Below are 12,722 nucleotides of genomic sequence, written 5' to 3'. Positions count from 1 at the left end.
CCAAACGTGCACGCGTTGCCATTCAAAGCAAACGCAATGCGTGCACGTTTTTGCCTGTAAAACGGAATTGATTTCTAAAGGTCTCCTCCTATGCTGCGCATGCGCACTGCGTAGGCGAGACCTAAAAATTGGTTTAGTGAGGAATGTAGGAATTTAAAATCAAATATAAGAAAAGGTGAAAGAAGATTGAAATTGAAGTATGATACAGATATGGGGATTAGCCTACAGAAATTACACAAAACATATAAAATGGCCATAAGAGATGATAAAAGAACATATAAAGAGAAATGCTGGGGGAACCTATTAGAGGCAATAGAAACTAAGGATGGAAAAAAGTTTTGGAAATTGGTCCAAGAGGGGTTAGGGAAGACACAGGCAACTATGAAATGCGTAGTGACAGAAGATGATTGGGAACAATATTTGGGTGAAATATATAGTAAAGGAGATCGGCAAGTAACTACGGAACACGTATTCTGGCCCAAAATGGGGGAGGATATCAGGTTGTCATTTTCAGAAAGTAACGTTAAACGCATTATAGCAAATTTAACTTTGACTAGAGCAGCTGGCCCTGATAATCTCCTGGCAGTAATTATAAAGACCCAATCAGACTGGTGGGCAAAATTCTTTACAAAAATGTTTTCCGGCATTCTGTAGACAGGGCAGATGCCCCAGACTTGAAATGAGCAATCATTAGACCCATCCATAACAGAGGAGAAGTAAAGAATCACAAAAACTATAGGTTAATTAACCTTTTGGATGTGGGAGAGAAGGTATTTTCTAAAGTATTCTTAGGAAAACGTAAAGAATGGGTAGAGGTTAATCAAATAATACCCCTGGAACAGGGGGATTTCAAGAAGGGACATTTTACACTAGACCACTGTTTGTCCCTTTGGTCCATCGCGTGGAAGTCCGGTGGAGCAGGGGTGTATGCGGTTTAGCTGCTTCATCAATTTCCGGGCAGCATTTGATCTGGTAGACCGTAACCGGTTGTGGGAGATGGGGATAAACATTGACATCCCTAAGGACCTTCTGGTTATTATACAAGAGCTCCATAGGAACAATTGGGTACAGGTTATCCTGGACATAGATGGGACAGTGTCGAAGAAGATACCAATTGAAAATGGGTTAAGACAAGGGTGCGTCTTGGCCCCTTGCTCTTCTCTTTATTCACAGCTTACTTACCAGTTATATTAAAGAAGGTATGGGGCGCCAGGCCTTAATTAGATGGGAAACATATTGCTTGCCAACTCTATGAAGACGATCTGGCAATTTTAGATCGATCAGAGAGAGGTCTGCAGAAGAAGCTGACTGTGTTCAATGAATATTGTAGTCAGAAAAAAATTGTTGTAAATTTAGACAAAACCAAGGTCTTGAGCCTTGGTAAGCAAAGGAAGAAATTCAGTTGGTTTCTGGGCTCCACTAAGTTGGAAATAGTGAATGAGTTTAAATAATTAGGGATATGGTTTGAAAGATGCCTAAAATGGGAAGCGCATCTGAATGAATTAAGAATACGAGTGCAGGCCTCAGTTAGCGGGTTTAATTTTTTTTATAGGAATTATGGAGAAGGGTCAAGTAGACCTGTCTTGAAGGCGTATATGGCCATGATACTACCTCAGTTTCAATATGGAGCTGAAATATTTTATATGAGTGGCAAAAGAGGGTGGGATATGGAAGAGGGAAAATGTTTAAAAAATGTACTATCCCTACCTAGATTATCTATGATTCAGGCGGTAAGGATAGAAACGGGCATGGTATCTTGGGAGGTAGTGGCACGCATGGCATTAATACGATTTTGGCAACGCCTGGGAAATGGGGAGGAGCAAAAAAATACCTGAATGGTGCAAAAGGGACATTTTGCACAGTGATCTGAAATGGGCATCTGGGGTCAGGAAAATGTTTGATACAGTATGTAGGTAATTGGGAGTTAAACTGAACCCTCAGGACTTACAAATTGATGTTGTAAGACGAGAATTGAAGATACTAGGGAAAGAAACGTCTCAAGATCAGAATAGCCAGTACCTGGAGGGGAAAAAATCTGTGGGTTTTATGATTAAATCATGGAAATCTTATCAAAAGTTCCCGTACATAGATATACTACCCAATCGATACCTTAGAAATGAAGTTTTAATATTATGAATAGGAATCAATCCTTGTTATATGAATGAAAGGATAAAAAAGGTTATGATTGATCCCGAAGGAAAATAATCAGGACTTAGGTCGGCAAACATACATTATTTGCTGTTTTTTTTTCCTTTCTTTCCAGAGAACCTTTATTGAAGCAGGGATTCAAAGGTACACCCACCCCGCTGGGACTCAATTTGATCAGGATTAAATGCCAGAATGAGCATGTGTACCAGTACCATGTAACTTTCAGGTAAGGCTTGCAGTTTCTTGTGACTCTTAAGACTTTATTTTCGTATTCCTCTTGCAGTATTCAGTAACCAAGTACCTTCAGTCAGTCTACCCGGAATGATACCCAAGTAGGGGTTTGCTGTTTCCTGCCCTGTGACCTGTGAGGACGCACTGCTGATTTCGAGGGGTAGCGGTAAGGAGGCAATACTTACGGGACTGCGAGGACCAGGGTGCACTCCTACAACATCTCCAAGCACACCTGGTTCCTCTTCCCGGACCCGCCTTCTTCTTCCTCTCCACGCCTCGCGGCCCCCGCTTCGCGGGAGCCGCTCGGAGGCTTTGCCTATTTAAACCAGCTGTAGAGGGATCTCGCTGGGTTTGCTGTTTCCTGCCCTGTCACCTGTGAGGACGCACTGCTGATTTCGAGGGGTAGCGGCGAGGAGGCAATACTTACGGGACTGCGAGGACCAGGGTGCACTCCTACAACATCTCCAAGCACACCTGGTTCCTCTTCCCGGACCCGCCTTCCTCTTCCTCTCCACGCCTCGTGGCCCCCGCTTCGCGGGTGCCACTCGGAGGCTTTGCCTATGTAAACCAGCTGTAGAGGGATCTCGCTGGGTTTGCTGTTTCCTGCCCTGTGACCTGTGAGGACGCACTGCTGATTTCGAGGGGTAGCGGCGAGGAGGCAATACTTACGGGACTGCGAGGACCAGGGTGCACTCCTACAACATCTCCAAGCACACCTGGTTCCTCTTCCCGGACCCGCCTTCTTTTTCCTCTTGCTGGTATATCACGTGGTTCAATCCGTACGCGCTAGCGGGACGCGCGCGGGTCGCAGCCCGGAGCGAAGAGCGGGCCCTCTAAGGCCCTCCGAGGCCTACCGAGGCAGGGCTGGGCCTGGTCATTGACATTGAAGGTATCGTGGTATATCACTATTGTAATGGCCTTGTTAGAGAACAAAATGCTAGGGGATAAATTGGGGGGCGTGACAAACGGCCCTTTAGATAGCTACTTCAAGAAGATTTGTGTGGACGATGAGAGGGATATTTTAATGGCCGAGCGTAGAACTGAGCGCCGACGCTCAATTGAGAATATGAAACGTAGGGCCCTAGAGGCCCCTATCCCTCAGGCCCCTTCAGATGATTGTGATAGTTGTGGTACCAGTGATGCCCCTTTTTCCCAAGATAGTGTCCCGCTACTATTGCGTGATTGTTCCCCTACAAATCGTGTTCCCAGTGTTCATGTCATTAGTGATTCTTTCCCTTTAAATGATATAAGAAACCTTAAAGTTCTCAACACACGGCTACCAGGCCGTGGGAAACAAATTGGGAAAAAGGCCAAGAAACCGGCTAAGGGGAAAATTCATGGTCCTCCACCTAGGAAAATAAGACGCAAGGAGGGGGCGGCCCCAGTTATCCCTAGGATTAAACATTCTGATTTTGGCCAACACAAAAAGACTCTAACTGAAAAGGCTTTTGGACAGGCAATTGAGCCAGAAAGTAGGCCAATTTTGGCCACTTGTACCCTCTCTGTAAGCCCCGATTTAGTTGTGATCAACCCCGAGCCCGTTTTGCCTGCTGATAACCCCCCACAGACTCCTGTTATTTCTACTGCTCTCCTAACTAAACTGGGAGATTTGCTTAGCACTCTTATATTGCCCATTACTGATAATTTGAGGGGGTTGGAGCACAGGCTAGAGAATATTGAATCCACATTGAGAAACATGAGTGCCGCAGATAAGGCTCAAACGATTGGGGCTAGTCTTCAGGTCACAGTACCCACTAGTAATATTCTTCAGGACATTCCCGATTCTAGTAAAAATGTACCACGGTCCTTGATCGCCTAGCACTTGATCGTGCTAGAAAGGGCCCTCCAACGACTTTGGAACATTTAACTAGTAAGCCCGTTATTGATCTTGTGGAAGGTCTTACCATTGCACCACTGGGGATTACATGTCAGGAGCAGGGTAGCCTCAGTTGGGATGGGGGTCCAAGGGCCCATGGGCCTCAGGTTGATTTACCTCCAGAAGCTGTGCCCTTGGTGGTGGTTTTGACAGGGGTCCCTGCATTGGCTGATAATAAGAGAGAAGACTTTTATCAGCTGAAAAATAAAATTATACATTGGTTAAGAACATATAGCCCTATAAACAAGAACGTTAATGGCGAGATATTGTATGTCAGACGTCTCCCTTGGCTTGGTGGTAGAAGTAGAGATGTCGAGGGAGATATAGTCCTGATTAATTTTAGAGATCCAGAAGCGGTTGATTTTATATTGAATTGGCCTCTAGGTAATGGTAACAGCCAAATTAGCCCCCGAGCCTTGACTTATTTTTATCCCAGGTCCCTGGTGTTCCCTCCAACCCATGCTAGGAATATTGTTAGAGCTTACCCAGCTATTCCCACAGCATTATATGGCAAGAATTTGCTTTCCGATCCACAAGGTTGGAACATGATACCTCCTAGAGGTTCTAGGTACAACAACTGGAGAACGAAGCATCTGAGGTCTTTTACTCCCTTGGAGCTAGGGAACAGGTTTGATGTTTTCTCGGGCATGGATGACTGTGATTGAAGATTACAGTACAGGAAGGGTATGTGGGACAGCCAAGGTGCTGTCAGACTAGAGGGGAACATAACTGAGATATCCGATGAGGTTGACGAACCACTTACTAGTGATAGGGTTCTTTTGGATCCGAAAAGTAGGGTTGCTACTAGTCCCCTTGCTATTACCCACTCACTACCTGTGGATGGTAGTAGCGACGTTAATCAGCTTTTAATTCAGGGAGAGCTTTCTGAAACACCCAACCCAGGGGTATCGGTTGGTGAAAATGGAGTTATTCCAGCTCCGCCCATTAGAGGTAAAGATGTTATCCGACTGTTATCTTGGAATATAGCTGGGTTGGAAAAAAAACTGATTCTCCCTGATTGGAACAACTTTATTGAAAAATTTGACATATGTATGTTCCAAGAAACTTGGAGCCTAGTACCAGTATATAAAACTGGATATGCAACCTTTTGTGTACCCACTTACAGTTGTGGTAAGGGCAGACCCTCGGGGGGTTTACATATATGGATAAAAATAGATCTAAACTGGAATATCTCTGTTCATGATTCGGATTGCAGGGACATTCAACATCTTTCATTCCCAGGCCAGGTGATGGGAAGTAAGTTTGAGTTATTTAATATTTATGCTAGAGGGAACCGGGGAGATAAAACGCCTTGTACTTTCACGATTCTAGAACAGGCATTAGCCAATTGCCCCTCAAATTCTAAAATACTTGTGGGGGGGGGATTTTAACTGTACATTTGAACCCCTAAGTGACGATGACCCCCTGGGTATAGAGGAGGACGATGCTAGTTGGTCCATCCCTGCATTGTTATTACCCCCGATTAAAAAATGGTCCGCTAAAGCATTACAGATTAACGCTCTTACTGTGGATTATAATCTAAGAGCAGTAAACGGTAGATCACCATCTGATCGAGACGGGGCCATGACGTTTAATAGACTCAGCAGCCCGTCCCGAATTGATTATATCTTACTGGACGTTACTATGTGGCGTGACCTAGTTGACATGGAGGTGGTCCCCTCGCAGGACAGTGACCACAATCCCCTATGTTTGACGTTAGGGTGGAGAAATTTAAAAGGTGGTCCAAACGCAGCCCCATTGAAGCTAACAAAGGAGGTGACTCCTTATGATGGCAACCGAAGATTGAAATGGGATAAGGTTGGCTCTCACCCAGATAAATTGGCAAAGATTAAGACGCACATTGATGTGCTGATTAGAGAGTTGGAGGACCTAACCATGGGAACAGGGGCTGCTCAGGAATCGCCTTTTCCTCAGATATACAATAATGCTATTGAGGAAGTTGGTAAACAATTTGTAACCCTGAGCTCTAATGCAAAACCCCCTAAACCCAGTAATCCCTGGTACTCTGCAAAGTGCCGGGCTAAAAGACGAGAGTTAACCGTTGCCCTTCGTAAAAAGAACCAGCCTTTAGTTAGAGTAGCCAGGAGGGAGTACACGAAGGAACAAGTGCGGGCAAAAAAAGAGTGGGAGGAACAGTATTGGCAGGACCTCAAAAATGCATCCAAAATGAAAAATGCTTCACTGTTTTGGGATTTGATCAATAAGGCCAGAATTTATAATAGGCCACTGTTGGCTAATCATATTACTAGCCAACAATGGTACTCCCATTTCTCAATAATATACGGTGGACAAGATGCAACTGAATCTCTTTTTTATGATCCAGCCAATCGGGCCCCCCCCTTTACCAACGCTCGAGAATACATTTGTGCCTTCGGAGGTAGAAGTAGCCATAAGAAACTTAACCCCGAGGAAGGCAGCAGGCCAAGATGGTATCCCGGGGGACCTTCTTATGAAAGAACCCACAGCATGGGCCACACTTATTGCATTAATAATGAACCTAATTTCCAAGGGACATCCTGTCCCTGACTCGTGGAAGGGGGCTGAGGTGATTACGGTTTATAAAAAGGGTGACAGGGATGACCCTGCCAACTACAGACCAATCAGTTTGATAGATGTAATCCAGAAAGTGGTTGGCAGGGTCATCATCTTGCGAGTTGGTGCTTGGATGGAGGAGGAGCAGGTCCTCTCCCATTTCCAGGCCGGGTTTCGGAAAAAAGTAGGTACGATGGACCAGGTCTTCCGCTTTTTTGCGATCTATTGGAAAACTGTGACAATCAACCATGGTAGTCTCTACCTGGCGTTTATAGATCTCAGGATGGCGTTCGACCTGGTCCCCCGAGCTAGGCTGTGGGATATTTTGGAGGAGATGGGCTTGCCGGGTTACCTTCTGGACCTTATAGTTAAACTCCATGAAGGTAATTATGCCAGAATCAGATGGGGTAGCCAAGGCCAATTGACCAAGAGGGTGCCCGTGAGAAGGGGAGTCCGCCAGGGATGTGTCATGGCGCCGACCCTTTTTTCCCTTTTTGTGAATGGTGTGGTGGACCATCTGAGGGACGAGTCGGCGGATGCGCCATCCCTGGCTGGGGAAAAATCACCAACTCTCCTCTTCGCGGACGATACCATTCTGATTTCGAAAACCCCAGCAGGCCTCCAAAAACTATTGCACCGCTTCAGTGAATTTTGTAATGACAGGGGTCTTACAATTAACACCTCGAAAACCAAACTTATGGCCCTTTCCCCTTCCAAAAGGTTTCATAACAATTTTTCGCTTAACGGGGAGTCTTTGGAGATGGTGGAGTCCTTTGACTACTTGGGTGTTAGGGTGAATAACCGGATGCGCTGGAATGACCACCTGGCTAAAATGTTATTAAATTTTAAAAGAGTTGCAGGGGCGGTAAAGCGCGAGCATAGGGTGTCTGTGAGTAAACCTGTGGCCCCGGCCCTAGCAATCTATGAAGGCCAAATATTGCCAACTGCCCTGTATGGTTCTGAACTCTGGGGGTTCGAGAACTTCCCGGATTTAATTACCTCAGAAAATAAGTTCTTGAGAGACTTGGTTGCCTTACCTGTTTCTACCCCATTGACACCATTACGTCTAGATATGGGCAGGCGCCCGCTTAAAGAAATAGTGCGCCTTCGCCCTCTACTCTTTTGGGTTCGACTAAGAAGGACTGAGGAGCTCAAGAACTACGCAGCTGCATTGGACGAACTTATCTTGTTAGATAAAGGTAACAGGATTAAGTGGCTGAGTAATCTGAGGCAGTTTGTTGGATACATAGGCCTAAGTGATCTTTGGAAGAGCCAATCCCCCCCACCTAAACTAATTATCAAGAAGCTGTATTGGGAGTGGGTCCAGCAGGAGACTTCCCGTAGAGGTGTTGGGGGTTCTTCTACTGAGCGCTTCCTAGAATTTAAGGGGTTTAGGTCATTTGAACCATTTCTTGATTATATCGAGAAACCCCTAGATAGATCATTATATTTAAAAGTCAGGTTTGGAATCCTTCCTGTTAATGTTTTTACCTTTGGGTGGAACCCTAAAGGTAGTCCAACCAAGGCGTGTCCGTGTTGTGCATCCCCCATTGAGTCTGTGGCGCACCTTATGTTTGCTTGTCCGGCTTACAAGGTGCCTAGGAGGATATGGCTAAAACCCTTATGCAAGGGCCTGGGCCATCGATGCCATGTAATGGCCCTGCGAGTTCTCTGTACTGACACATCCTCTTCCTCATTGGTATGTGGTGTTGCCAAATTTATTGGAAGTGCTTGGGTGATCCGTATGAGGAGACTTAAGCTCCAACTTACCCCGTAGGCTGGAGCTTCTAAATGAAGGAATGGCCCTAGGGCTGGGTTAGTGGCCCCAGATATTTATTTATATAGCAGGGGGAATGTGTAGTTATGTTGTTAATGTGGAGTAAATTCGATGAATTTTAAATGTACCTCTTGTATTGCGATCTATTATGATGCTTATGTTGAACATATTTTAATGATTCATATTGTATTTTTGTTATCGAAAAAAGTATTATACCTACCTACCTACCCAAGTAGTTGTATGTCTGGTTCTAAACCATTCCCAACTGGGAGCCTTGAATAAAGTGGCTTGAATAGTTCTGTAGTGTGAGGCACAACATGTACCAACATGCGTGTCAGGGGCTCATCTCCTCTTAAGACTTGGCAAACCTTTCTACACTTTTACACAGTGAGGACTACAACCAATGTGATGGTGACTTTACGAGCATTGCTTCAAGTCACTTTGTTTTCTTGCCTAGTCCTCCACTGTGCATAGGATCGTCTGTATATACCGATCTGTTTCTCTGATTTATGGAAAAGTCTAGAAACTTCTGTTTTGCGCTATATTGATGCCAACGGCTCTGGTATGCTAAAGAGGGTGTGTGTTTGTGTGGGGGGGGGAGTGGATCGGAGCAGGGGGGCTGTTGAGGCTGGAAACTTCCAAGTCACAAAACAATGCACATTGAACCAGGGCTCCATGGGACCCGCCATTTTTGGCGTTCACCAGTTGAAGATAAGAAACTGCAACTACTGGCTTTACACGCTGGCGCTACAATGCATCGACAATCAACACCTGAATTCTTGTGACATCGCGCATAAGAGACACAGGGGATACTGGTGTTTAGCATTGATGTTTTAGGCCATAAAGGACTATTTCATTCCAGTCGAGTAACCAGGTTGTTTCCACCTACGTTTACACTTACATTATAAAGTTTGTTATTGCTTATGGCTCAGGATAAATGTGCTTCATGAAATGTTATAGAACGTATCCTGCCAGGGGTGTGGAATTTAATAAAATATCTACTTGTCCATGGGGCAGGTTGCTTCATATATCTACTTGTCCTGTAACAAAATCCACTTGTCCCTTTTGTGCCATGTAATGCGGCGACAAATTATGGCAGCAATCTCATTATATAAGAATTCTGAAATAGCCTCTCTGCTTATGCCCAGGCTCCTTCCATAGTAAGGTTTGAATACTAGCAATTCCCTTATGTTGCCACGTTTCCACAGATATGCATACTGGGGCTGATGGTAATGGTAAGCAACAGTTTCAGGGTTGCCCTTTTGAGTCTGTGCAAACCTACTAACTTGCATGCTTTAAGGGTTTTCACCAACTCTTCTCTAATCTTTTTCCATACTGAGAAAGGTTGGAAATGTACCCCTGACAATGGCAGACATACAACTTCTTCCAGGGTTGGGGAAAAAGTGGTTGGGGGAAGTGAACTTGCAAATCTACACCTACATATTTGCGCATGCTAAAATGCAGTTAACAAATATTTTCTAGAAGTACTATTTCTTGGCTTACTTCTGTAAAGGCGTGTAAATTCACGAAAAACGGATATCTGCACTTAGTGCAAGGACATGGGTGCACTTTTGAGACTTTATTTAATAATTGGGACCCCAATTAGGTCTGGCGTTAGCAATGACCTTTTGTGTTTATTAAAATTCTGTCCCTCTCTCTATCTGCTAGCTTCACTGTGAGTCACAGCATTTTGTTCTTTCACAATGAGCATATTGACACAGTTGTTTTGTTCAATTCCAGAAACTACTGTGGCAATGTGTGCTTTTTGAGACCAAAACAATTCTTGCTTTTGCCGATGTTTGTTATAATGGAGAGGACCCAGTAGCACCCACACCGGTAAGGTGTTACAAAAACCATGCCAAAAAAAGTCATGCATTGACATAACCAAAAGGCTGACCAACAATTTCCGACCTACTGGCTTTACCAATGCTTGTTTATTTTTGTTTCCAATAGTCTTAATAAATCTGGTTACACTGACTTTCCATTATGAATATTTTTAGAAAATACTATCGTACATTAACACATTTTGCTAAATGATGCTGTAAAGAAATGGTACCTAAAATGTAAGTTAATTTTTTTTTTTTTAACATTTTAGTTTGAAAGCAAAGAATCATCAATCTTGCTTTCAAGCTTCTGCAAATATTTGCATCGAATCAGAGAATTCTGGGATCAGTATATATAGTTCATATAACACTGAAAACGTGTACACATTTTTAAACTGAAACCACGGTCAGTAATTCAGTCTGAGCTTACAACATTTACTTAGAGCGCTCACCCTAATAATAAAGGCTTCGCTTTAATGAACCATAAATACAAGTTTGAACAGCTTTACAACATGGACACAAATATATTACCTTAACTGCAGGCAATGCCTTTCCATGATCCATAAAGTTGTTTTGTAAACTGGCAACCAAAGGGTTTGTGCTGTAGGGGGTTGGGCCTGCTTGTCCCAAGGACGAAATGCAAATGAAAACTTGTTTCCCTTGACCCCAAACAATATGTCCCGGGCAGCAGGCTATAGGAATTCCACATCCCTGCTGCCGATCTTGAGTGGTTTGCCCTGTAAAACTTTATTTTTTAATATGTCAAGCACACAATTCTATTTCACATTAATATGCTACACTCTAAGTTACATTGGCTGTGCCTTTTGTAAAGGTTTTTTAGAGAGGCGTTTTAGGCCACACCCATTCTGAGACCCGACTACCTTTTTCATCCCATCTAAAGCACTCGGTACACACATCAGTTGCAATTAAGGTTCTCAGTAGATATCTCTTGTACAATGTAGCTCATGGTTCCTCTCATGTACATTAACCGTTAATGAAAAAATATGTTTCTGAAAAGAATTTCTTGCTACAGATTTAGGATCTGGAAATAGATTTGCAGCAAAAGATTCAATTTAAGGCTAGATGCCTCCTCATAGGCATCAGCGGTAGATCGTCTTGAGTGACATTGCATGTCCATAACATTTTCTACACACACAAGCTCTTAAGAATAAAGAAAGCTCTGACATATTCAAAATGTGTGCCCTAAGAAGTTCCCTCGCCAACTGGATACATTTGGCACCTTCGCCCGGTGAAGATGTCTAGTTCAGGGCTTAGTCACTTTTTTGGAGCTTGGATTCCTCCAGCGGAAAGCTGTAGCTGAACAGGCCTCCAAGAGGAAATATAGTCTCTCTGTGAAATCTTTCTGAAATGGATTTGTTGCTGTAGAAAGCCTTAGAGCTGGAGCAAACTGAATCTTTGGCCCAGTAGCAACGCATCTTTGCCATATTGACTTGGCAGGCTTGTTCCTGTCCTCTAAAGGTCTTTGAAGCCAAAATCTTTCTAATACCGAGGTTTCTCAGGATGTTAGGAGGACCATACTTTATGTCACCCTTCATCAGCCACGCTAGCTTGAATCCAGTGGCACAGTGAGCAAGGGACCCATGTCTGGGCATACCCGTCCCACTTAGGGCGAAAAGTGTAACTGCAACAAATGATGGACGGAATGCTAAATGATTTAAATGTTCTCCCCCAGTCAATAGATCTGGGTTAAAGCCATCGTTCTTTTGCCCACTACGCCACCCCAGTTTGGACCCAGCTATATGAGCAAAAGAATGATGGATTCAACCCAGATCTCTTGACTTGGAGTGAATGTTTTTATTTGTTCTGCATTCCGTCCATCAATTGTGCGTCTTTTGCATCCTCGCCCTAAGTGCGCCGGGTATACTCAGACGTGGGTCCCGGGCTCACTGTGCAATCGGATTCAAGCTATCCTGGCTGATGAGGGGTGAAACCTTGAAACTGGTCCTAGGATGCTTGTTTCCTGGCCAGGGAGGACCTGGCTTGGCAGTTCGGGCTGGACAGTTCCCATGAGGCAGTGTCAAGACTGATTTGCATATGGCCAGGTCTGAACTGGGGTGGCATGGTGAGCAATAGAATGATGGATTCAACCCAGATCTCTTGACTGGGGTTGAATGTTTTGATTTGTTCTGCATTCCGTCCATTAATTGTGTGTCTTTTGCTTCCTCGCGCAAAGTGCACCGGGTATGGCCAGACGTGGGTCCCGGGCTCACTGTGCCACCGGATTCAAGTTATCCTTGCTGATGAGGGGTGAAACCCCGAAACCGGTCCTAGAATGCTTGTTTCCGGTCAAGGG

General features: G+C 44.4%; 1 protein-coding gene across 3 annotated transcripts in view; it reads left to right on the top strand.

Annotated features, from left to right (window-relative positions):
- Positions 1-12,722, top strand: part of PIWIL2 (piwi like RNA-mediated gene silencing 2) — a 1,855,951-nt gene that overhangs the window by 440,403 nt on the left and 1,402,826 nt on the right. For all 3 annotated transcript variants that reach the window (XM_085633754.1, XM_085633756.1, XM_085633755.1), the window contains one exon: positions 2,264-2,374. In XM_085633754.1, coding sequence (XP_085489880.1) covers positions 2,264-2,374 — 111 coding nt within the window. The remainder of the gene's footprint in view (positions 1-2,263; positions 2,375-12,722) is intronic.

The sequence above is a fragment of the Triturus cristatus genome, chromosome 11 (genome assembly GCF_964204655.1).
Source record: "Triturus cristatus chromosome 11, aTriCri1.1, whole genome shotgun sequence".
In the NCBI taxonomy this organism is placed as follows: Eukaryota; Metazoa; Chordata; class Amphibia; order Caudata; family Salamandridae; genus Triturus; species Triturus cristatus.
This window is presented reverse-complemented; position numbering and strand designations above follow the sequence as displayed.